The sequence below is a fragment of the Danio aesculapii genome, chromosome 13, assembly GCF_903798145.1.
Source record: "Danio aesculapii chromosome 13, fDanAes4.1, whole genome shotgun sequence".
NCBI lineage: Eukaryota > Metazoa > Chordata > Actinopteri > Cypriniformes > Danionidae > Danio > Danio aesculapii.
The window spans coordinates 5798631-5826130 of record NC_079447.1 but is presented as its reverse complement, the minus strand read 5'-3'; the positions used below and the strand labels follow the sequence as shown (position 1 = coordinate 5826130).

At 35.2% G+C, this 27500-nt stretch overlaps 1 protein-coding gene across 2 annotated transcripts in view; it reads left to right on the top strand.

Moving 5' to 3' along the window:
* The window catches only part of anapc1 (anaphase promoting complex subunit 1), a 170444-nt gene that overhangs the window by 126829 nt on the left and 16115 nt on the right, over window positions 1–27500 (top strand). For both annotated transcript variants that reach the window (XM_056470420.1, XM_056470419.1), the window contains exons 39-44: window positions 2107–2193; window positions 4574–4691; window positions 8121–8198; window positions 8283–8350; window positions 14882–15020; window positions 18317–18403. In XM_056470420.1, the coding sequence (XP_056326395.1) occupies window positions 2107–2193; window positions 4574–4691; window positions 8121–8198; window positions 8283–8350; window positions 14882–15020; window positions 18317–18403 (577 nt within the window). The remainder of the gene's footprint in view (window positions 1–2106; window positions 2194–4573; window positions 4692–8120; window positions 8199–8282; window positions 8351–14881; window positions 15021–18316; window positions 18404–27500) is intronic.

Here is a 27500-nt window from a genome sequence, read left to right as displayed (position 1 = left end):
AAACAAAAAGCAAAACAAGTGTTGTACTCCTCTTATTATATTCGCATTACAAAATTAAGACATGAACATACTGAGCAATATCACATGAGTAGCAGTGTCGTATGGCTGTATATCGTTACTGGTGGGAGGCTTCGATATTGTGTGATATTGCATTTATACAACAGTTCGACAGCATAATGGGCAAACTCGATCCTGGAGGGCCGGTGTCTTTGCATAGTTTAGCTCCAACCCTAATCAAACACACCTGCTTGTAGCTTTCTAGTTATCTTAAAGACACTAACTAGGGTGTTCAGGTGTGTTTGATTAGTGTTGGAGCAAAACTCTGCAGGGACACCGGCCCTCGAGGATCAAGTTTGCCCATGCCTGGTATAGACCATTTCAGTGTGGTCATGTCATTGGCCCATGAACATTTCCTGCTTGTTATCAAACTATTTCATAACTGTAACAAGAGGCAATTCAATCATAACTTAATGTTAAAACAGGTAACACAACATTATTTATTAATGTGTGGCCCTTTTTGGATTCTCAGAAGCTATAGAAATTAAAAAATCTAAAACAGGAAATAGGTTGGGCCATTGTTTTTGTTTACATCCCTCAAAATGGTCTATGAAAAAGAAAATCAAACACGGAGAGTCTCAAATTTTTATGTACGAGGAACTACTTTCTTCCACCATTCAATCACAGAATACCAGCTTTCAGATTTCCCAGATTTTCTCTTTTGTTATCGGGAGAAAAAGGCAAAAGCAAGGCAAACACTGGCAGATTACTATGGTATAAATACAGAACTACAACATACAAAAGAGAGAGATCAACTTAGAATGTCACTTACCTGTTTTATAATGGTTTGATCAGCTGTAGTTTGAAATACGAAAAGAAAATGCTGCGTATTTCTCCCCTAAGGACTTATTATTCAGTCTCTGTTGTCATCTTGTGGCGCAACCATCTTTGCTCTGCTCAAATACAGGCTGATGGCCGCTGATCTCCGAAATTATAAATATTTAATATAGGCTCTATCCTTATAAATAAACTGCATAGATGCAATCTAAAACAACTTCATTCTCCCCCTTAGAAGTGCATTATGTTGTCCAACAGCTGCAATATTTGTCAAACTGTAGTGCGTTTATCTATTTTCTGTTGCTGTATGCAGGCGGAGTAATATACAAGAGTGAAGAGGCTCTAAGAGTGCTGTTATTGCAGAATATCGCACGCCTATCAGCCAATCAGATTCGAGAACCAGACAGAACTGTATATATAACTAGTTGAAATATCAAAATTCTAAATAATAAACAATATTTATTTTTGATACAGAAGTAGAACACATAAATGAGTGTGTATGGGTGTTTCCCAGTGATGGGTTGCGGCTGGAAGGGCATCCGCTGCATAAAACATATGCTGGATAAGTTGGCGGTTCATTCTGCTGTGGCGACCCCAGATTAATAAAGGGACTAAGCCGAAAAAGAAAATGAATGAAGTAGAAGAACAGGTAAACGTTCACAAGTCTAATCTGTACAAGGATATTTCCTTTCGAATCTTGAATTAAGCACACAGTAAACACTTTTGCACACTCAAGATGTGTGTTTCTTTATTTGTATTTTATGCAAGACCCTTTGTTCTGCTTCAGATATCAGACAAATGGCATATAATAAATGTTCAGAGACATGTGAATGTGTAGCACTGAGCAGCTGGTGTTGTGGTGGGCTGATACACAGACTCTCAAGCGTTTTTAAAGAGAAATAATCTGACCTCTAACCAGGTCAATGACATGCACAGTAAGAGCCTCTCGTCCTGTCAGAACCTGTTCGAGTGCACTCTTCAACTCGCCCATTATTTTTAAGTGAGGCCTTTGAAAGAGCACAAATAGTACCTGTGAACAATGGATGACCAATTTGCCCCCTCGCTACACAATTGCGTGTGTCGTACGCGCTCTGAAATATGGCCTGCGGAAACAATTGAATATTCAGCATGTGCATCCATTGTTTGCATTGTTCGCTAATTTTCCGTCGTCATTTTGCATGCATTGTTTGCTGATTTATGTTTTCCACTCTCGATATGCTTTCAGTGAAATGAAGTCTCATTTTCTGACATCTATTTGTGTTGTTTCCACAGGTACACCCTCAGCACCTCCAACTCTGCCATCGCTGCACTTCTTTGTGCACTTTATCCTCATTTTCCTGCTCACAGCACAGACAACAGGTAGACATACAAGACATACACGTCACAATGAGCGAATGCAGCTCCATTATCTTCACTTCTGAGGAAAACCACTTTCGCTTGTACTCTGAATGAGACTTTATGGGCCCTATCATACACCCGGCGCAAGGCGCGATGCAATTGCTAGTTTCAGCTCGGCGCAAGAGTCATTTTGACGTTTTGCAGCACGCTGTTTAAATGGCAAATGCATTTGCGCTAATATGTGCGCCCATAGGTGTTCTGATCTAAAAAAGAGGCGTGTTGAGGTGCATCGGCGGGTTGCTATTTTGAGAAACTTAAATAAACTGTTCAATAGACCAGATCAAAGCTGGCCTATTGTCTAGCACACTGGTCTATTGTCCAGTGCGTTAGTTATGCGCCTCGCTTACACATTGTAAGTAATAACTTAATACACACAGGACGTACAGCAATACGCAAATATCTTTACAAATGAAAAAGAATTAAAGGATTAAAATATTACAAAACATATTATTTTCTAGCCTACATAAATATAAACACTATACTTTCATGCCTTCATCTCGGGAGGCTTTTTTCAGTTTATTCATAACAATTTGCTTTTGTATAATGTTATTATTAGTAGTAGTAGCAGTAGTATTTATTATATGCATATTTATATTTGTTTTATTAAAAACAAGCTTGGATTTGTCCACCCGTCAGGACCTTATGGGGAACAGCATGTGTATTTGGATATAACTCAGTTTTTTGACCACACTTCGTTATTATTGTTCCTTTATTCATTTGCTGGAAATTAGAACTCAATTTAGAAATGGTTTTGAAACAAATCTTTGCGCTTAACAAACAAAATTATTATGTATTTCTTGCTAGTGAAATGCTCAGTTTTTCCACTTACAAAGTCCAGCATGTAAATAGCAAATACACTATGGCGCGGTGCAACTGATTCTTAAAGGGAATAGGAGATGAGAGTCTGATTGGTTTAGTCTCAAAACACGCCTATAACTCATTAAGAGAATTAGCTAAACCCTGTTAGACCATGCGCCACGGCGCAATGTGGATTTTTCTGTCCTTAAAATAGCAAAAGTGGATTCTGACACGCCCTTAATGCGTTTGCGCCCTGCGCTTTGGACTTTGCGCATGGATCGTCAAAGTAGAGCCCTATGTGTCATTTTCTGCATTTACACTACAGATCTTCTGATTTTGTGGCTGTATTCGTTTTTTTAATGACCTGCTTACATCATCTTTTAAAAGTGACTCTTATCCGATTGTTTGCATTTACACTGCACACAGCAAAAGGTGCGATGAGAAAGGAAAAAAAAGAGCAGGCGCTGACTGACAGCTGATAATAAAAGAGCGCCCTTTTCTCCGTTCCTGTATTTAATCTGTGCACAGGGTTTCATTTTTTTTTTTATTCTTTTTGACAAGTTGTTTTATTATAGTTTATGACAGAAAAGTTCTCATTTGGCCATCTTATTTTAATCTCTGCTTTTTTAAACCAGTGGGCATCTTAATCTAATGTCCATGGCGGGATTTATACATGTGATGTATAAAACAGTTTTAGTCTAGCCTATATTAATTACGTGGCGGACGTTGCGTTCTCTCTCTCTTTCTCTCTCTCTCTCTCTCTCTCTCTCTCTCTCTCTCTCTCTCTCTCTCTCTCTCTCTCTCTCTCTCTCTCTCTCTCTCTCTCTCTCTCTCTCTCTCTCTCTCCTCTCTCTCTCTCTCTCTCTCTCTCTCTCTCTCTCTCTCTCTCTCTCTCTCTCTCTCTCTCTCTCTCTCTCTCTCTCTCTCTCTCTCTCTAACATGCTGAAATACCTACCAAAAGCTTACCTCTCATCTTGTAGAAAGGGTAAAATAGGTGCCCTTTAAGTCAGATTGGCAAATATTTGTATCTCTATCCTAGCAAACCATACATCAGTAATAAGATTGTTTACCCAGCTTTTACTTGATGTGTGAATCTTAATTTCTTCATGTCAAAAAAATTATTTTTATGTTTATGCTTGTATGCAAATTAGCGCATATTTAATTAAAATTTAATTTGCATATTGAAACCTAACATTTGAGATGCAATACAAAATATGTTTGTCATTCTTAATCTAATTAATTAATTGGGGAAGTGTAGTGATACATATTTGTATTTTTCTCCACAGTGTCTCTCTTTAAAGTAATAAAAAATGTAGTTTGCTAACTATAATAACTCTGCTAGTAACCACGTTCTGCGAGTACTATATTTTATTTTTACTAATACAAAAAAAAGCTTAAGTATGATGATAAAACTGTTCAAACATTCTCACATTCAATTTATTTAGTTTCAGAATAGATTTTCATGAGGTTATGAGTTGTATTCATCCTCTCTGTTTTTGTGCTGTTTTGTCTGAGCATATGTTTCATGTGTGTTTCTTTCCAGGTATCACCTCCAGGCGTTGCGTCATCTGGCTGTTCTTGCGGCAGAACCTCGTCTGCTGGTGCCTGTAGATGTAGACTCTCTCAAACCCTGCTACGCTCTGTTGGATGTCACCTATAAGGTATTTGCTGCATGTGCCGGAAGGCCTCATGTGGTCTGTCAAAACCTTACACTCACATACAGTTACAGCCAGTACTGCTTACTGTTACAAGTCATTTTTGAGGGGCACTTTTTATCCAAGAGGAAAAAGGGCATGTGCGGGAGCCTGATCGATATGATTACATCATGTATGCCTTCAGCGATTTCTTGAAGATAAATACCTAAAAAATAACACAACTGGAATAACTACAGCAGTCGCCATCGTCTGATCTCATATGAAGCAAGAGATCGCGATGACATATGATGACGTGGACAGGTGCTGTAGTTCTGTCCCATTTCTTAGGGGTAAATTTTGAAGCCCTTCCCCTTCACACTCTGTTTAAAGGGCCAACGGGAACGGGAAGGGGTACAAAAATAGAATTGGGATTGTGCCATAGTATTTAATTTCAGCTTTATTTTTATATTTTCCTAAGTGCAGTTCTTGAAAAAAATGTAAGATCACAGTTATGGTTAAAATGATGGTATATTTAAAAAAAACAGTCATTTAAGGCTACATTGAAATTTTATCTCATTTTTTAACCACATTTAATATATATATATATATATATATATATATATATATATATATATATATAATGGGTATTTATTATTATTATTTATTTACTTATTTATTTATTTACTTATTTATTTAAATTTTTAAATTTTCAGAATGTTGAATAGAAGTTGAAGTTTTTCTTTTTTTTTTTTTTTACATTAAACCTTTTATATTTTCTTGAGTTTTTGACAACATTTTTTTTACTTTTTTGACAAACATTTATATATTTATATATATAAATTTTTAAAGTTTACAAGTATACAGGGACTTTTTAACAAACATTTATCAAAAGATTTATTTTTTTACATGTTTGACAAACATTTTTGAAGACTTTTTAAAAAGGAAATTTAGATTCAGAAAAATATTTATTTTTAAACAAGAACATTAATTAATTAATTAATTTTTTTTTTTTTTTGCAATTTCTGACAAGAACAATAAGATGTTTTTTATGGATACAAAATATCCTTGCTATTTTCCTTAAGTTAGAAAATAAGAGGAAACTGTCAGTTAAGAAGACTCTTTTCACATTGCTGGTTTCTCAGCAGTGTAAGTCGTCATAGTTAAGTAAGCTTAGAGTGCAGTGAATGGGAGAGTACAACAAATCATATTTTTACAATCCTATTTGCTAAAATAATAAAAGAAAAACTCCACGATGGTGTTATCAAGACTTTCAGAAGGAAAAAAAGTGGGAGACTGATAATGTCAGCAAGAAGAGGGAATAATGTTTAATTTACTGTCCCATCCCCATAGACACTGCATTAGAAACACTTTGCACAAGCAGTAATTAGTTTTTTGTAATTTGATATAAAGATGACATAATATTCACATATAAATGTACATCGTTTAGAAACAATTTTACATTTAAAACTTTCAAGTATTTAAAATGCTGATGACCATTAAACACGTCATAACAGTCATGCGAAAAGGGTCAATTAAGGATGTTTCGTAAATCCAATCGATGGTTCAAAACATAATTTTCCTCTCAATTAACTTATTAACAATCAAGGCTTTACATTAACACCCGCCAACCCACCAAATGCGGGTAGATTTCAGCTCTGGCGGGTTAGACAGACACCTTCACTAGCCACTTTTTCTGGTTGGAAATCATTTTTAATGCGTAGTTTTCTTAAAGCAGGGTTCGACAATAAGCATGGTCCAGTATGCTTGCAAATGTCATCCTAGAATTGAGAAGCAGCACGACAGAAAAAAAATAAATGTGTTCACGCAAGTAAAAAAGCAAAAAAAAAGGTAAATATCAAACGAGAGGATGATCACTCGTGCGCACAGGTGATGTGATGCGCGCGACTGTTAAAAAGCGTGCACGCAACTGTTTACTTGCGCAAAGCAACCGTGCCTAGAGCAAGCGCAACTGTTGCGATCGGTTCCCTTTGAAATAGACTGGACAAAGAGTGATGATCATGCACCCACAGCCCTGCTGCTTTCAAGAGCTCAAGATTTTAAAAAATTCCCTTATTCTTTGGTAAGCAGCAGCGGTCAGTGCTTTCATTTGAATTTATCTTTGAACAGATTATTAACAGGCCTATATTAACCCTGTGTGCATGATCATCCTTTCATCATCACACACGGTATGTTTCACTGCTTTCTTTTGCTCACAGTTGTCTTTGTTAATATGATTTAATTATATTTTTTACAATAACATTGCTTTAATGGGAGATTACTCCCCGTTTATGTGTAGTTAACTGCTGATCTGGGACTTTTAGCCAGGACAGATTACTGTGCATATTTTAGACACATGACAAGAATTCTATTTTGTAAATGTAATGTTAAGAAAAGTTTTGTTGAATTAAAAATTGCACCCATAAAGCTATATTTTTCTTGTTTTGACACATTAAAAATTTGTGGCTAAGAAATACTTATTTGGTGTGGTCAGAGATAAATTTGGTAAATCCTTAATTTTGAGCCCTGAAAATTGCGACACAAAAAAAAATTGCGACACAACCCATTTGCTCATGCGCACTGAGCAACCTAATACACAATACATGCAAGAAGTGAAATGAATGAGAAGGCATGTGGACATAACACAACATCTAAATCAAGTCATTTTAACATGTCTAAGTCAAATTTAAGCATATAATATATTTTCCCAAGAAGAAAAGAGTGGCTAGTGAAAATGGTGAGTAGCTAGAAATTGGAAATCTACTAGCCACAGTGGCTGGTGATCAACAAAGTTAATGTCAAGCCCTGTTAACAACGTATTACAATACTTAGTTGTTGTAAACTGCATTATTAGCATGTTGCTCCACATCTCGTCATGCGAAAAGGGTCAATAAAGAATCTTTCGTAAATCCAATCGATGGTTAAAAGCATAATTTTCCTCTCATTTAACTTATTAACAATCAAGGCTTTACATTAACACCCACCAACCCACCAAATGCAGGTAGATTTCAGCTCTGGCGGGTTAGACAGACAAGTCATTTTAGCATGCCTAAGTCTAATTTATGCTTGTAATATATTTTCCCAACAAGAAAAGTGTGGCTAGTGAAAATGGCGAGTGGCTAGTAATGTTGGAAATCTACTAGCCACAGTGGCTGGTGATCAAAAAAGTTAATGTCAAGCCCTGTTAACAACGTATTACAATACTTAGTTCCACATCTCGTCATCCCGAAAAAACACAGTTGAGGACTGCTGAAGGTTGACCGCGCGTCTGACCACGGCTCTCCTGCCGCTTCCACAGGACTCCACTTTTCAATTAAAGGATGCCCACAAAATGAAGACAACCAACTGTTCACTGCAATCACAAAGAGACGTCTTTGCTTTGAGTCACACGTATACGTCATGATGCACAGCGTTCGCTTTCTAATCTATTTGTGCGTGCATGTGGTATGCGTTTAATAGGAGACGCAGTGGTACGAAGAGACCACCGTGGAGTTGATGGCTCCCACAATGCTGCCCGAACTCCACCTGCTGAAACGGGTAATCACTTCAACCACGTTCAACTGCAGCTCATGCTAAACTGCCTGAAAGTCTGACCTTGCATTTTTGTCATTTGCCATTTAGATTAAGGTGAAAGGTCCTCGATACTGGGAGCTGAACATCGACATCAGTAAAGGAACCCAGCATCTGCAGTAAGTCTATGGAGGCAAACTAGCCAGTGAGCCGCCTAGCTAGACAGTGATGACTTCTTTTTTGCTAACTGTAAAGGTCAGATGTGCTTACAGTAGATAGTTACAGTTAAGCTCCTCGTTATTTTTCGATTTCTTTTTCAAAAATTTCCTAATGTTTTTTTTTTATTTTTTTAAAACTTTTTTTTATTTTATTTATGTGCTTTTTACTTTTTATAAGACTACAACAAAAGGCCCGTTTCCACTGAGTGGTACGGTACGGTTCGGTTTGGTACGCTTTTATGGCCGTTTCCACTGTCAAAAAGCGTACCGAACCGAACCGTACCGTACCACTTTTTCAGCACCCTTTCGAAAGGGTACCAAACAAGAGAAAAGGTACCAAAAGGCGGAGCCAAACGCGCAGCTGAACGCTATTGGTTTACAGAGAGGCGTCATTCCCTTACGCAACAAGCCAGAATGAAAACAAAAAACCCGCCATGTTTGAAATACACAGCCGACGAGCCGAGAGAATACAGCGGAATTATAAATACATATAATAACGAGCCATGGTTGATCTGGGCTCAAACAAACCTTGTCGTCGTCTTGATAAACAGCCACAAAGCCAAGAAAAAGAGCAGATTTACCCTGTGCCCCGTAGTTTTTTACGAGCCAGTCTGAGGCGCGAGCGGTTTCGCTTTCTTGCTAGCGCTCGCGCGTGTCTAACATTATATCTGAAATAACAAACTTCTTGAGCTGATGATAATAACCTGCGCTTGATTATTGATGTGCTTTTGAAACCCGATCCTGTCAGACACTGACAAACGCGAGAGTGAAGCGCGAAGAAACAAAGGAGAAGCCGGAAAAAAGGAGCACATTATTATTCAGCAAACATGAACAAAATGCCATGTATAACTAACTTATTATCTTCACATTTTGGACTAATATGAACGAGAATGACGGAATTACTGTCTAACAGAGGCTACATGTGCTGCTGAAGATTACAGACACAGATGAGAGGTTTACACTGACTGTAGGCTATATTTTGTGTTGTTTTGAACCTAAATACGGACGAAATGTCTGCTATATGTAGTTCTTCTGTAGTTGGTAACACATCAGAGACTGTATGGGGCTGTATGTGTTCATATATGTTCATTTATTTATTTAATATAATTACAGACGTTACAGTTGGGTGTTTCGCACTGTCATTGATTTTCAGTTATAATCAACTCATGTTCATAGAAAAGTTAGTAATAAACATTTCTACACAAGTATTTATGTGTGTAAAGCATCTGTGTTGTGAGAAGTGCTTCTCATATGATATGTAAGTGACCTGTACAGCTTTATTGTAGACATTTCCTCGAGGGAGACTGACGTCGACCGAAACTTTCTGTCATACACCACGCCCACCAAAAGGGTACCCTTGTTAGTGGAAACGCAAGCCTGATAAAGGTGATCCGTACCAAACCGAACCGTACCGTACCAGTCAGTGGAAACGAGCCAAAAATACAGAAGGAAAAACCAACCCCACCCAAAAAAAAAAAAAAACCACCCAATTCAATACACTAAAATATAATGCATATAAAATACAATACATAAAAAACACTAACCTATGACAGAACAACTGAACAACAGAACACAGAGCGACAAATACACAAAGCAAGGTATCATTTAGTTGGTCAGGTAATGTGTTACGGGTCCTGGCAGCGGAACTCGTAGGCAGATTAAAAGTGCTTGAATTATCAGGAGAAACAAAATCACGTTGAAACTTCAGTGTCTGTCGGCACCAATAGCCTAGTGGTTAGTGCGTCGACACGTAGCACCCAGGTGCTCGCGGCGACCCGAGTTCGATTCCCGGCTCAAGGTCCTTTGCCAGTCCTTCCCCTATCTCTGCTCCCCACACTTTCCTGTCTGTAAATCTCCACTGTCCTGTCAATAAACAAAGGTGAAAACCCCTAAAAAATAATTATATAAAAAAAAGAGACTTCAGTGTCTTTCCCCAGGCGCAGCATAGTAGCTTCTGTTTATTAACAGTCATAGTATAGCAAACATGTCTTCACAAATCATGTACTGAAAATATATCCTCACCAATCAATTAATCAAACATTCAGTTTTGTTCTCTTTGTTTTTCTCTTTTTCACCACAATGAATTCTTCAAATATTTATACACTCTGTACTCTCTGATAATTAACACATATAAATATTATACCTTCTGTATATTTATCAGTATGATACAGAATACACTTTAAATTCTTTTTCAACCATCTTTTTCCTTTCTCTTTCTCTGTAAATACCTCTGTTTATAACCATTGACCATAAAACTACTAAGCTCACAGAACTATCATGCGTCTGGTATTTGTATCATTTAAATTGTAACAGTTACACTTGACACCAATTCCCAATGTTACTCTCCACTCTCATAAACTTTATACATTAGCAAATATACAACCAATATATACAAATATATATATTATTTTCTGTTCAATTATCACATACTGAGTAAAATCCATATTATTTACTGGGGAGTCAGTTATAACAAACATAACTCAAACCAACTGTCATTTGACCGGTACTTTCATCTGAATCACGCTACTCAATAAACAACTGTAATTAAGCTATTCCCTTTAAAACACATAGGAAATGAGTACTCACGTGTTTTTACATGAATTATAATAAACACATTGACTTTTTTATTAAACATACCTGATTTATCAGGTGAAACATAATCACATTGAGACTTCAGTGTCTTTCCCCAGGCGCAGCATAGTAGCATCTGATGTAAACACAACGAGTATTGCCAGGGTAACCCAAAGTGCAAGCTTTCTCAACTGCTCATGGTATTTTGTTTCAACGACAGTCATAGTGGTGATAATAAATTACTTTTGACAGTATATAAATAAATAAATAGATTAATAACGAAACAAACATTAATATTGTGAATACACAATGGTGTATCACAAATGCATAAATAAAAGCAATTATAAAGTAACATTGTTGTTGTATCACCAGAAAAATGCGTTATCCTGACTATAGTTTTATTGTTAAATAATAGTTTGGGCACATTATTAAGAATATTATAGATTATAAATAGTGAATAACTGTGAATACACTCAATCTTTAATTACTATATTATTGAAAGGGGTTATTGGTTAGCTTGCGTTTCTTCTAATGCATTAAGGTGTTCTAATATCTGTCCCCATGTTTTATCAAATATCTGCAATTTGTCATTATTGATGTATCTCAACCTCTCCAAAGCAAGCATGTTTACGATATCCCTACCCCACATACCAAATTTAGGTACAGGTTCAGTTTTCCACATTCTCAGAATCACCCTTTTGGCAATTACCATACCAAATAACATGGCTTGTCTTTCATATTTATTAAACAACTCTAAATTACTAAATATCCCTAGAACAGCTATAAGTGGACATGGTTTAAGATTATTTTGGAGGGCTTTAGGAAAACATTCAAATATATTTTCCCAATATTCTTGTAATTTAGGACACAACCATCTCAAGTGGGTTAGGGATCCTTCTGCCGCTTTACACCTATTACAGAGTGGAGATACCTGAGGAAAAATCTTATGTAGTTTCTCCTTAGATAAGTATAACCTGTGCAGGGTTTTAAATTGAATTAAATGATGTCTTACGTTAATTGAGCATGTATGTATATTCTCGAGGCCTTCTTCCCAACTCTCTGAATCTATCTCTACCCCTAATTCATTCTCCCAGGCTTGCTTAACTTTGATTTCATCCACAACTTTCAGCCTTAATAAGATGCTATAGAAATGTGACACTCCCAATTGATGTTTAACAGAGCAAAGGATAGGGCTGCATGATTTGGAGGGAAAATCCCATTTATCTGTTCAATTTATCTGATTAAAAATGCGATTTTCGATTTACTATAGTTTCATAAAAGAGCTGCAGGTTCTGCAAGCACAATTAAAGTACGCTACACTATGCTACTCTTTATTTAAAACCATTTTTTTCCAATAAAGTTGTCAGTTTTCATGACAAATTAAGAAAATAACTACAGTATTTTAAATTCAATGTAATAAATGATATATAAATCTTATATATAGATATATAAAACCTTTAAAACCTTTACATTTAGATTGTGTTATATTTTTCATATTGATTTAATGACATTCACTGTGCACTGACAATGCTTCCCATGGGCATCACTATGCCTATTTTAGGGGGGCTGTAACCCCTATATTTTTACTCAGCCCCCCTAAAACTTTTCTAATTAGCTCATAAACTTTAGACCAAATTACAGCCAATCAGGACACAGAACACAATGGGCTGTAGAAAAAAAAAGCATGTGAAATTGCACGAAAAAAACGTTGAGGCTGAAAGTGAACTGCAGTATATCGAGGGACCACCGTATACAGTTTTATAGTCAGAATTATTGGCCACCCTGACTATTTTCCCCCCAAATTCTGTTTAACGGGAATCAGATTTTTTCAACACATACTGTATTTAAACTAGTGGTGGGCTGTTATCGGCGTTAACATGCTGCGTTAACGCGAGACTCATATCGCGCGATAAAAAAAAAATATCGCCGTTAATCTATTCTCAAAGTTGGGTTGGGTGCTTTGTCTATTCTACGCAAGCTATGATTACTTTCACCTTGATAGTTTAGCGCGGATGTATACCTGACCGGTGAGCCGTCTGACAAACAAGTGCCGTTCTGAATCAAATCAGCAGGACGCCTGACTTTAGCTGCAGTTCAGCAGTTTCACTTTAACTCAATAACATTTTATTCATACGCCGTGACAAACTGGAGTATTAGACGCAAATAAGAAGCAAGGACTAGTGAGAGTGCTATAGAATGTAATAACGCTCGCCAAACGTAAAGAAAAAAACTTCCGCATTTCGCTCTGTGTGTTTGTGTGTTTTGTGTGTGGTCCTTTACTGACAGCCGCCTGTGTCTTGGATCTTGTCGGAAATATGGCGAAAAGTCCTACATGACGGTAATAGTTTGATTGCAGTGTTTACTTCAATAAGGACACTAATATACGCTACTCCACATGTCTTAATTCCATTTCTGTTTAGTTCAGTTATGACTTTAGTCGCATTAAGGTAATCAAAAATCTCTGTTTACATGATATACTCTGAATCTGAGTATTCATATTAAAATCAGATTAAAGTATTGTTGCCCATGTAAACATACTCAATGTTTGACACACCGTCAGGGCTCTGTAAACTTGAAATTGAGAAGCAGCATTTTCTGTAAAGCAAGTATGAAAACGCTGTTTGGAGCTTATGTAGGCCTACAGTTCAACATTAATGTTTAACTGAATAAACAGTTCGTAAACACAAGTACATCTTACTGAACATCATTTATTTTCATCACCAATTATCATAGTAGAACAGTTTCTCAAGCAGTTTGTGATGCATTTTGGAAATGGGAGATAAGCCCCTGGTCTAATGCACCACCTGGCTCGAGAAACCCGTTCTTAAAGACTTATTACTTGGGTAGCACATATATTCTGAATGCCTTCGGCAGAATTCAAATGAGCCATTTTAATCTAGATTAGATTAGATTTAATCGAAATTAGTCTAGATTAATCTAGATTTAAAAAAAAATAATCTATGCCCACCTATAATTTAAACATAATAGTTTTAATAACTCATCTCTAATAACTGATTTATTTTATCTTTGCCATGATGGCAGTAAATAATATTTGACTAGATATTTTTCAAGATGCTAGTATTCAGCTTAAAGTGATATTTAAAGGCTTAACTAGGTTAATTAGTTAATTATTAGTTAACTAGGTTAATTGGGGTGAGTCAGTCTTCTATTTCTCGACTGCAACTTGTTCAGAATGCAGCTGCACGTCTTTTAACTGGCACACGCAAATACAAGCACATCACCCCGATTTTATCTTCTCTCCACTGGCTGCCCGTGCATTTCAGGATCCATTTTAAGTTACTTTTATTTGTTTTTAAGTGTCTAAATAGTACTGCACCCCTTTACCTCTCTGAGCTTCTCTGTCCTTACACACCTTCTCATTCGCTCAGGTCAGCCGACCAGCTCCTCCTGGGTGTGCCCAGGACCAGTCGAAAGCTCAGAGGGGATGCGGCTTTTGCTGTGGCTGCACCAAAATTGTGGAATGAGTGGCCATTGTATATTAGACAAGCCTCTTCCATTACTGTTTTTAAATCCCTTCTTAAAACCCACTTGTTCAGTTTGGCTTTTAGCACAGTGTGAGATGTTGACATTGAAATTGAATGAATTAGATTAAAGTTAGGGTAATTATGCAAGTCATTGTTTAACAGTGGCTTATTCTGTAGACAATCTGAAACAATTATTGCTTAAGGGGGCTAATAATATTGACCTTAAAATGGTTTAAAAAAATAAAAACTGCTTTTATTGTAGCCGAAATAAAACAATTAAGACTTTCTCCAGAAGAAAAAATATTATAGGAAATACTGTGAAAAATTCCGTGCTCAGTTAAACATCATTTGGGAAATATTTCATTCATAATAGTGTTAAATTTTACTTGGTGAAACCTACAGAAACCCTGAAATAAACTTGAATTGAATTGTGTAGATCCATCCTGTCCCGAGACGGTGTCCTGTATGTGAAGTTGCGGGCCGGTCAGCTTCCCTACAAGGATGATCCTCAAGGCTGGAAGAGTTTACTGGCCCCGAACCTCAACAACAGAAGCGCAGAAGTTCGCACGTTTAAGGTCAGTCTGTGTGCATGATAAATATAGCCTTCTGTCCACAAACCGGCTCCTTTGACGTCTGTCAATATTTACTGTGTCCCACGTGTGTTTGTATATAATTCATGCATCAAACCACTCATGCTAATATAGAGGGTAAAGGTATAAAGGTCTTTACTGATGTTTGCTGAGCTTGTGTGTCCTTTATTGGATTCATAAAGTATAGGGAACTCTTTGATGCAACTGTTTTTGTCAATGAGCTGGAAAATTTTGTTCAATTTAAATATAATAATAATAAATTTATATGAATTATAATCATAATATTTATTTTTTATTGTACGTATTTATAATAATAATTAGTAAATAATTTTTGTTTGACATTTTTGTTTAAATTGCATTAGTTCTTTAAATTATTTACATTAGTATAAATTACATTAGAATGAATAATATAATATTTTATGAATATAAAATACTATTCTTCTTCTTAATAATAATAATAATAATAATAATAATAACAATAGTAATTATTATTATTAATAAATATACACTCACCGGCCACTTTATTAGGTACACCTCACTAGTTTTGCCTTCAGAACTGCCTTAATCCTCCGTGGCATAGATTCAACAAGGTAGTGGAAATATTCCTCAGAGATTTTGCTCAATATTGACATGATAGCATCACGCAGTTGCCATGATGCATGATCCATGATGCGAATCTCCCGTTCCACCACATCGTAAAGGTGCTCTATTGGATTGAGTTCTGGTGACTGTGGAGGCCATTTGAGTACAGTGAACTCATTGTCATGTTCAAGAAACCAGTCTGAGATGATTCTCGCTTATGGCATGGCGCGTTATCTTGCTGGAGCCATCAGAAGATGGGTACACTGTGGTCATAAAGAGATGGACATGGTCAGCAAAAACACTCTGGTAGGCTGTGACGTTGTCACAATGCTCAATTGGTACTAATGGGCCCAAAGTGTGCTAAGAAAATATCCCCCCCACCATTACGCCAACACCACCACCTGAACTGTTAATACAAGGCAGGATGGATCCATGCTTTCATGTTGTTGACGGCAAATTCTGACCCTACCATCTGAATGTCGCAGAACAAATCGAGACTCATCAGACCAGGCAACGTTTCTCCAATCTTCTATTGTCCAGTTTTGGTGAGCCTATGTGAATTGTAGCCTCAGTTTCCTGTTCTTAGCTGACAGGAATGGCACCCAGTATGGTCTTCTGCTGCTGAAGCCCATCCACCTAAAGGTTGGACGTGTTGTGTGTTCAGAGATGCTCTTCTGCAGACCTCGGTTGTAACGAGTGGTTATTTGAGTTACTGTTGCCTTTTTTATAAGCTGGAACCAGTCTGGCCATTCTCCTCTGACCTCTGGCATCAACAAGGCATTTGCGCCCACAGAACTGCCGCTCACTAGATATTTTCTCTTTTTCTGACCATTCTCTGTAAACCCTAGAGATGGTTTTGCGTAAAAATCCCAGTAGATCATTAGTTTCTGAAATACTTTGAGTTGCTTCCTTGTTATTGGCCGATTAGAAAATTGATTTAACGAGCAGGTGGACAGGTATACCTAATAAAGTGGCCGGTGAGTGTATTAGAATTACTTTAGTTTTTATCTTTCTCTGCAACGTTTTTTTTATTTTCAAGTCAATGAGTTAAAATTATAATTATAATGGTAACTATTATTATTAATGTTATTAAATATACAATAGTCAAGATTTTTTTTGTATTAATTACATTAGTTTTAATCTTTATTGCACTTTATAATGCAACAATATTACAATGATTTTTAGAGAAATATCCCAATATTAATCTTGAACTGTAAATCATTTTATTTAAAAAATCCTCTTTATTTGTTTATTTTTAGGCCATTCGATATAATAAATAAAATAATAATAAATGAAAAATATTATATTAATACTTGATATAATGCTATTTTTTGATACAGAGCTGTTTTATTTTCCTTTATTTTCATTTACCTACTGTACAATGGTATTATTGCTATTGAAATATGTTTCTTTATTGGTGCAATTCTTACTACAGTTCAGTAAAGAAATTATTAACATGTTGTTTTATTATTCTTAAGTACTGTATTATTTTATTTTACAAATATTAGCAGATGTCATTTAGCTGTGTATTTTAGTAATTGACAAATATTGATAATTATTTTTAGTTATATGAAACAAAAAAGAATGTAAACGATTATTATTGCTATTATTAATATATTAACTTATTTGTTTTTAAATATATTATTCCTGTATACAGTTCAGTAGTATTACCGTGGTACTATATTACAAAAAAGTATCACCGTATTGCTATCAAACTGTAAAGTATTTAAAGGGCACCTATTTTACCCCTTTTCAATATTTAATACAAGTCTTTTGTGTCTCCATCATGTGTCTGTAAAGTTTCAGCTCAAAACACCCATCAGATTATTTATTAAACCTTTCAGAAAATTGGATTTTTCTGCTCTAAACACAATGTAGCTGTTTTTGTGTCCTGTGCCTTTAATGCTGGTTCCCACCGTTCCCGCGTGCCTGTCAGAGTGTGCCTCACTGGCTGCGTCAGATAAACATCACAGTGACAGACATGAAGGAAGCAGATCTCACGTAACGTTATGAGAAATACTACAGTAGGAACTTTCCCAATGATTATTTGATGTATTTGTTACAGAGTTAATTCAAGCCTTTCTGCAACGATGAGTCACACACAATGACGTTACAAAGTTCAGTCTGTGGTGATAAAGGCGGTAAAATCGCTGTAATTGATTAACATGCACCGTTTTAGAAACTTTTTAAACTTGTAAAACTCTGATGACTGATGATCACAGAGAGCTGAACAGATCTTTTAATCCCGGTTGCTTTGCGCACGTCCTGTCTTGTCGATATGATTATACACATTACTATGGAGACATGTTAAAACGCGGTTGTCAATCAAATCAGTGGGCAGGGAAACCACACTCCTATGTCACGTTGCTGTCGGCCTCAAAATGAGAAGAATTTGGTTCCTATTTTAACGTCAGGAAATTAATTGTTTTTATATCACTTCAATATGACTGTGGACACACTATACCTACACACAGTTCTGTCCAAACAGCAAACAAAAGACTATTTTCATCATAGGTGCCCTTTAATGGAAAAATTCTCATTTGTTTAATCTTGTATAATTGTTGTGTGCTTGAGTCTTGTGTTCCTTACTGGATTAATGCAGCATAATGTGTTCTTTCAAAGTGTTGCAAGGGAGTTTTTTTTTTCATGTGAGTGAGCTGTTTTTCCTTTCCTCCCACTCCTCTGTTCTTCTCCTGCAGCCCGAGGCCATCTCAACCTTCACCTCAGACGCCGCTTTGGTCTCCTTCGCTGAGCATTTCTGCAGAGCCTCGGAAAACATGAAGCATGTGAGCCATAAACCTGTTGTTTTAGTGCAAAGCGCCTGGTTTGTGTAGTCGGAAAAAATGCATTCATTCCCCTGCAGAGCTCAAGCCTTGTCCTTTCATTAGCATGGAGATTTGGATGCTAAATAGCTGTTAGAGACAGTTTTTCACTGCTGAGTCCACTTTGTAGTAGAGTTGTGAAAAGTATCGATTTCGGTACCAATCTATGCTGAAATTTTAGAAACGTCTATTATTTGAGCACTTTCCTTAATACAGCTGATTGGCTATTGTGCCTGCATATGTTCTTATTTAGATGCTAAACAGCTGTTAAGAGACAGTTTGAGTCCACTTTGTAGTAGTGTTGTCAAAAGTTTAGATTTCGGTACTGAAATTTTTAAAATGTCTATTTTCCACTAATTTTTAGTTCATTTAAACACAGCTGATTGTCTATTGTGTTGACATATGTTCTTTTTTATATGCTAAATAGCTGTTAGAAACAGTTTGTGCCAACTTTGAAGTAGAGTTGTCAAAAGTATCGATTTTGGTACCAGTCGATACTGAAATTTAAAAAACATCTATTTCCCGCTAATATTTGAGCGATTTCCTAAACACAGCTGATTGTCTATTGTGTTGGCATATGTTCTCATTTGGATGCTAAATAGCTGTTAGAGACCGTTTGAGTCTGCTTTGTAATAGTGTTGTCAAAAGTATCGATTTTGGTACCAGTCGATACTGAAATTTTAAAAACGTCTATTTCCCGCTAATATTTGAGCGATTTCCTAAACAGATGATTGTCTATTGTGTTGGCATATGTTCTGATTTGGAATGCTAAATAGCTGTTAGAGACAGTTTGAGTCCTCTTTGTAGTAGGGTTGTCAAAAGTATCGATTTTGTAACCAGTCGATACTGAAATTTTAAAAACGTCTATTTCCCGCTAATATTTGAGTGATTTCCTAAACACAGCTGATTGTCTATTGTGTTAGCACATGTACTCTTTCGGATGCTAAATAGCTGTTAGAGACCATTTGAGTCCACTTTGTAGTAGTGTTGTCAAAAGTATCGATTTCGGTACCAATCTTTGCTGAAATTTTAGAAACGTCTATTATTTGTGCGCTTTCCTAAACACAGCTGATTGGCTATTGTGCCTGCATATGTTCTTATTTAGATGCTAAACAGCTGTTAAGAGACAGTTTGAGTTCCCTTTTTTTGTAGTGTTGTCAAAAGTTTAGATTTCAGTACTAATCGCTACTGAAATTTTTTAAATGTCTATTTTCCACTAATATTTAGTTCATTTAAACACAGCTGATTGTCTATTGTGTTGTCATATGTTCTCTTTTATATGCTAAGTAGCTGTTAGAATCAGTTGAGTCCACTTTGAAGTTGTCAAAAGTATCGATTTTGGTACCAGTCGATACTGGAATTTTAAAAACGTCTATTTCCCGCTAATATTTGAGCGATTTCTTAAACACAGATGATTGTCTATTGTGTTGGCATATGTACTCATTTGGATGCTAAATAGCTGTTAGAAACCGTTTGAGTCTGCTTTGTAATAGTTTTGTCAAAAGTATCGATTTTGGTACCAATCGGTCCTGAAATTTAAAAAAGCATCTATTTCCTGCTAATAGCTTTTTTATTTAAACACAGCTGATAGGCTATTGTGCCTGCATATGTTCTCATTTGGAATGCTAAATAGCTGTTAGAGACAGTTTGAGTCCTCTTTGTAGTAGGGTTGTCAAAAGTATCGATTTTGTAACCAGTCGATACTGAAATTTTAAAAACGTCTATTTCCTGCTAATATTTGAGTGATTTCCTAAACACAGCTGATTGTCTATTGTGTTGGCACATGCACTCTTTCGGATGCTAAATTGCTGTTAGAGACCGTTTGAGTCCACTTTGTAGTAGTGTTGTCAAAAGTATCGATTTTGGTACCAATCGGTACGGAAATTTTAAAAGGATCTATTTCACGCTAATATTTTGTTTATTTCAAAACAGCTGATTGGCTATTGTGTTGGCATATGTTCTCATTTGGATGCTAAATAGCTGTTAGAGACAGTTTAAGTCCACTTTGTAGTAGAGGTGTCAAAAGTATCGATTTCGGTACTAATCGGTACTGAAATTCTTTTAAAAATCCCTATTTTCCACTAATATTTAGTTTATTTAAACAGCTGATTGTCTATTGTGTTGACATATGTTCTTTTTTAGATGCTAAATAGCTGTTAGAAACAGTTTGTGTCAACTTTGAAGTTGTCAAAAGTATCGATTTTTGGTACCAGTTGATACTGAAATTTTAAAAACGTCTATTTCCCGCTAATATTTCCTAAACACAGATGTTTGTCTATTGTGTTGGCAAATGTACTCATTTGGATGCTAAATAGCTGTTAGAGACAGTTTGAGTCTGCTTTGTAATAGTGTTGTCAAAAGTATAAATTTCGGGACCAATCAGTACTGAAATTTAAAAAGCATCTAATTCCTGCTAATAGCTTGTTTATTTAAACACAGCTGATAGGCTATTGTGCCTGCATATGTTCTTGTTTGGATGCTAAATAGCTGTTAGAGACAGTTTGAGTCCACTTTGTAGGAGAGGTGTCAAAAGTATCGATTTCGGTACCAAAATTCGGTACTGAAATGTAAAAATTGTCTATTTCCTGCTTATATTCGAGCGTTGCCTTAAACAGATGATTGTCTGTTGTGTTGGCATATGTTCTCATCTTGATGCTAAACTGCTGTTAAGAGACAGTTTGAGTCCACTTTGTAGTAGGGGTGTCAAAAGTATCGATTTCAGTACTAATCGGTACTGAAATTCTTTTAAAAATCCCTATTTTCCACTAATATTTTGTTTATTTAAACACAGCTGATTGGCTGTTGTGTTGGCATATGTTCCCATTTGGATGCGAAATAGCTATAATAGACAGTTTTTCACTGCTGAGTCCACTTTGTAGTAGGTTTGTCAAAAGTATCAATTTCATCACCAGTCGGTACTGAAAAGTTAAAAATGCTAATATTTGAGCACCTGATTGGTCCTTTTGTTGGCATATGTTCTCAACAGATATGGCTGTGATGGACAGTGAAGCCAATCGGTTTACTATCTTTTTACCCCTATTTTTGATTGCAGTACCCAAGTTGGTACCAAAGTCGATACTTTTACGACCTATTTACAGTTAAACCAAGGGCCTAGAGTCAAAGATACAATCACCTAAAGGTAAGTTAACCTAACCAGAAAATAGTTTGCATCAGCAGACGTCAGCTACAACAATCTCGTCTTAGTAGACCACATTGTGTACATGTTCAAGACGCCAACAATTAGAGCTGAAGAAAAGGATCATTACGTCATATCCCGAGCCCTTGCAACATTCCACTTTCTTTATTCCGCGAAGCTCAGTTTCACGTGGAAATCAGTGAAATCATGGGATGTGCTTCATTATTTTCAGTATTTTAGATTCATTCATCTTTTTAAAAGCATGAAAGAGAGCTTGTGCTGTTGTGTGCATGTGCTCAGCTCAAGGCTAAATTTGGGTATTTTCAAAACCGCAGTTCTTTTCTGCATGGTTTGGCTGTTTATTTACAATGCAATATCAGGTGACTAAAACTGAAACTTTCTGGAAAACTCCAGCCAGGGTGAACGTTTTTTTGAAACTCGAGGTACAATGTGGTCGAGTGGACGAGCGCATGGTGTATTCTCCTTTCGATTGGCCAGCATGGTTGATTTCACAACAGCAAAGTCCGTATGTTTGTGCCAAATGCCTTCAGATCAGTAATCTGTCTGTTCTCACGTTTGCCTTGACTTGTATCAAAGTCTCTTCAAGGCAACTCATTTCACTTGGTGGCCATTTTTGAAGTCTCTCTGGCAGTATGCTCAGGCATTCTGTCTGATTGGGGAAACATCAGATTCTCTAAAAATGATTGCAAAGCTTATGATTAAATTTCATATAAGGAATCAGCAATAAAATAAAACAACAACCTTCTCTTTAGACACAAAAAATCTGTAGAAACTCATGTGTGGTCCTCCCCACTCCCCCGCAGAATATTCAGTCTATAGGGATCGATGATTGGTTCCTATACTAGTAGGCGGTGCTTCATTCGCCATATTTGCCGTTACACTTTTCCCCATTCAAAACTATAGTCTTCGTTTATATGCAATAGACTTGTGCAAATACTTAATTCCTCGCTTGGTGTTAACCCAGCATAAAAGTGTCATTATCATCACCTGTTGGTTTGGAGTACCCTTAACATGCATCACAGTGCCTTTTCATGTGTACTGAGATTTTTTTCAAACAAAAGCTGGGAAAACTCCGTTTCTGAATATACTCATGAACGTGTCAACATGGCCTCAGAGACTAACAGAACACACACATGAAGTGATCTTTTTAACTAAATTATCACATACATACAAAAAATATGTCTAAATGCAGCTTTCATACCCTCATTTGTTATTTATTTAATTAACATAAAGAGAAAATGAACATGTAACACTAACTTGGATCTATGCATCTCTTAATGTGACAGCATGCTAATTAATCTACTGCTTATATTCAATAAACTGTTTATTATTATTATTATCATTATCATTAATATTATTATTATTATTATTATTATTATTATTATTATTATCTTATTATTATTAATATTATTATCAGTATTATTATTATTATTATTATCATTATTATCATTATCATTATTATTATTAATATTATTATCAGTATTATTATTATTATATCATTATTATCATTATTATTATTATCATTATTATTATCATTATTATTATTATTATCATTATTATTATTATCATTATTATTATCATTATTATTATTATTATCATTATTATTATCATTATCATTATTATTATCATTATCATTATTATTAATATTATTATTATTATTAATATTATTATCAGTATTATTATTATTATTATTATTAATATTATTATTATTATTATTATCAGTATTATTATTATCATTATTATTATTATTATTATCATTATTATTATTATCATTATTATTATTATCATTATCATTATTATCATTATCATTATTAATATTATTATTATTATTAATATTATTATTATTATTATTATCAGTATTATTATTATTATTATTATTATTTTTATTATTATTATTATTATCATTATTATTAATAATATTATTATTATTATTAATATTATTATCAGTATTATTATTATCATTATCATTATCATCATCATCATCATCATCATTATTATTATTATTATTATTATTATTATTATTATTCCTTACATTTATATAGCGCTTTTCTGGACATTCAAGACGCCTTACACATTTTTGGGGAAGAATCTCCTCATCCACCTTCAGTGTGCAGCATTCACTTTGATGATGTGACGGCAGCCATATTGTGTCAGACTGCACACCACACACCAGCTGATTGGTGGAGAGGAGTGGATTATGATATGGAGATAGTTGGGAGGCCACGATGGACTGAGGCCAGTGGGCAAATTTGGCCAGGATGCTGTAAGATTAAGCCCTTACTCTTTTTCGAAGAACGTCTTGGGATTTTTAACGACCACAGAGAGACAGGACCTCGGTTTAGGGTCTCATTCGCGTCTCACACTGAGTTGCAGAGAGCTAGCTGGGGACAATTCATCATTAATAATTAATGCAAATCATATGTAATGTAATCAAATTACACAATGCTTAAAGCACAGTTTAGTTCATTTGTATATTTTTATTAGTTTTTTTTTATTCTTCTATTTTCTTTCGACAATTTCAAGGACTTTTATTAGTTTTAGGTTTTACTTTGTCCCATTTTTCATTCATTCATTTTCTTTTCGGCTTAGTCCCTTTATTAATCTGGGGTCGCCACAGCTGAATGAACCGCTAACTTATCCAGCATATGTTTTACGCAGCGGATTTACTTCCAGCTGCAACCCATCTCTGGGAAACATCCATACACTCTTGCATTCACACACATACACTACGGACAATTTAGTCTACCCAATTCACCTGTACCGCATGTCTTTGGACTGTGGGGGAAACTGGAGCACCCAGAGGAAACCCACGCCAACACGGGCAGAACATGCAAACTCCACACAGAAACACCAACTGACCCAGCCGAGGCTCGAACCAGCGACCTTCTTGCTGTGAGGCGACAGCACTACCTACTGCGCCACCGTGTCGCCCTTTGTCCCATTTTACTTTAGCATTAGGACATTTCATTTTCTTTTCGGCTTTGTCCCTTTATTAATCAGGGGTCGCCACAGCGGAATGATCCGCCAACTTATCCAGCATATGTTTTATGCAGCATTCACACACATACACTACGGACAATTTTAGCCTACCCAATTCACCTATAGCACGTCTTTGGGAAACCGGGGCACCTGGAGGAAACCCACCTCATTTCATAATCTTCGAAATGTTTTGGTGTAATAGCAACCTTATTTAAAGAGGATTAACGAAAAGTATACATGTGGTCTTATGGCCTACAATGTTGACCAAAATAATCATGATTTCCTAATCGAGCAGCTCTCTGATACTCTAATGGTCTGATACTCTAATCTCTGGGCTCGTACCAAACACAAAAGAAATCATGTCAAACATGTTTGAGTTGAATACCAACTTAATTTTTATTATAACATGCATAAATGTAACTTATAAATAAATAAATAATTAATTATTCGAGAATCAACAAATAAATATATTTAGTGATGGCTCCAGGATTACATTCATTCATTCATTCATTTTCTTTTCGGCTTAGTCCCTTTATTAATCAGGGGTCACCACAGTGGAATGAACCACCAACTTATCCAGCATATGTTTTACGCAGCGGATGTCCTTCCAGCTGCAACCCATCACTGGTAAACATCCATACACACTCATTTACACATACACTATGGACAATTTAGCTTATTCAATTCACCTACACCGCATGTCTTTGGACTTGTGGCGGAAACCGGAGCACCCGGAGGAAACCCACGCCAACACAAGGAGAACATGCAAACTCCACACAGAAAGGCCAACTGACCTAACCGAGACTCGAACCAGCGACCTTCTTGCTGTGAAGCGATCGTGCTACCCACTGCGCCACCGTGACGCCTGCTGGGCTCATACCAAACACAAAAGAAAATGTGTATCGTGTCAAACATGTTTGAGGTGAATACCGAATTAATTGTTATTATAACATGCATAAATGTAACTGATTAATAATTATTAGAGAATAAACAAATATATTTTGCGATGGCTCCAGGATTACATTAATTTTAATACATATTAAAATAACTATTAATGTGAAGTGAGAAGCATCATTCTACACATGGCAGAGAGCAGTGTTTTAGTGATTATTGTTTCTGTGTTACCCGTTTTTTGTGTAAAAGCTTTTGGTTTTTATGTTTTGGATATTTAGAGGATGATTATGGGTCATTTTGGTCTTAAAGGAATGTTTGTTTGGGTTTTTTGATAAGCAGAGCCTTGAAATGAGACACACCAAGTTAAAAAACGCCTGAGATTGTGTGACGGTTTGGTGTAAATATCAAAGAAAAGGGTTTGATGTTTGTTGCATCTTTTTGAAAACTCATCTGTTTTCCAAATATACGCTCAAATAAGTTTAACATTCAAAAAATTATGAATAAATGTTTCTGTTTTTAATAACAACAACCATAATAATAATAATACTACTTCTAATAATAATAATAATAATAATAAATGAATAAATAAAAAAATGGGCAGCACGTAGGCTCGGTGGTTAGCACTGTGGCCTCACAGCAAGAAGGTCGCTGATTCAAGCCCTGGCTGGGTAAGTTGGTGTTTCTGTGTGGAGTTTGCATGTCCTCCCCGTGTTGGCGTGGGTTTCCTCCGAGTGCTTCGGTTTTCCCCACAGTCTAAAGACATGCAATATAGGTGAATTGAGTACACTAAATTGGCCAAAGTGTATGAGTGTGTGTGTGTGTGAATGAGTGTGTTTGGGTGTTTCCTAGTACTGTGGTGCGGCTGGAAGGCCATCCGCTGTGTAAAACATATGTTTGAATAGTTGGCCGTTCACTCTGTTGTGGCGACCTCTAAAATAGAGACCAAGCCGAAGAAAAATGAATGAATAAAAAAATTTTATATACATTTAATATATTTTAAATTAAATAAATATGAATTAATTGATATTGAAGATTTTAATAATTTTAATTAAATATACAGTATGATTATTATATAACAATTAAACGTATTTAATATTTGCTATTGTCATTATTAACATGGTTTTCTGTCATTTTACAGTGTTATTACAGTAGTAATATATTTTGCTCTTGGTTTAGCTCGTAAAAAAAGAAAAACTTTTTATTTATTCATAGAATATTAAAAATAATTGACAATATAATAATATAAATATATAACGTTTTTAATATCTTGTTTTTCTCCATGCTTATTCAGCATTCATCTGTAAGATGATCTTTTACGAACACATTTTGTGAAAGCGAAATTGAAAGCGCATCAGCGAATTTTCTCCCCGCATCTTGAACTCTTAAACATTTCTTTAATATCACTGGACGACCAAGTTTAGTGTGTTGTGAAATGCATCATACAGTAGTGAAGCTCAGCTCTTCATTGTGTATCAGCAAACGGCAGACGTGCTTACAGTAAATATTGTGAGTAGGTGAGAAAATGCTGAACAAATACACACTTTCACTTTCAGAGATAGAAATAATATAAAGAAAAAAAGAAAAGAAATAATATCCCTCCTGCTAATTCAATAAATAATAAAGAATTATATTATATTATATTATATTATATTATATTATGTTATATTATATTATATTATATTATATTATATTATATTATGTTATATTATATTATATTATATTATATTATATTATATTATGTTATATTATATTATATTATGTTATATTATATTATATTATGTTATATTATATTATATTATATTATATTATATTATATTATATTATATTATATTATATTATATTATATTATATTATGTTATATTATATTATATTATATTATGTTATATTATATTATATTATATTATATTATATTATATTATATTATGTTATATTATATTATATTATATTATGTTATATTATATTATATTATATTATATTATATTATATTATGTTATATTATATTATATTATATTATGTTATATTATATTATAT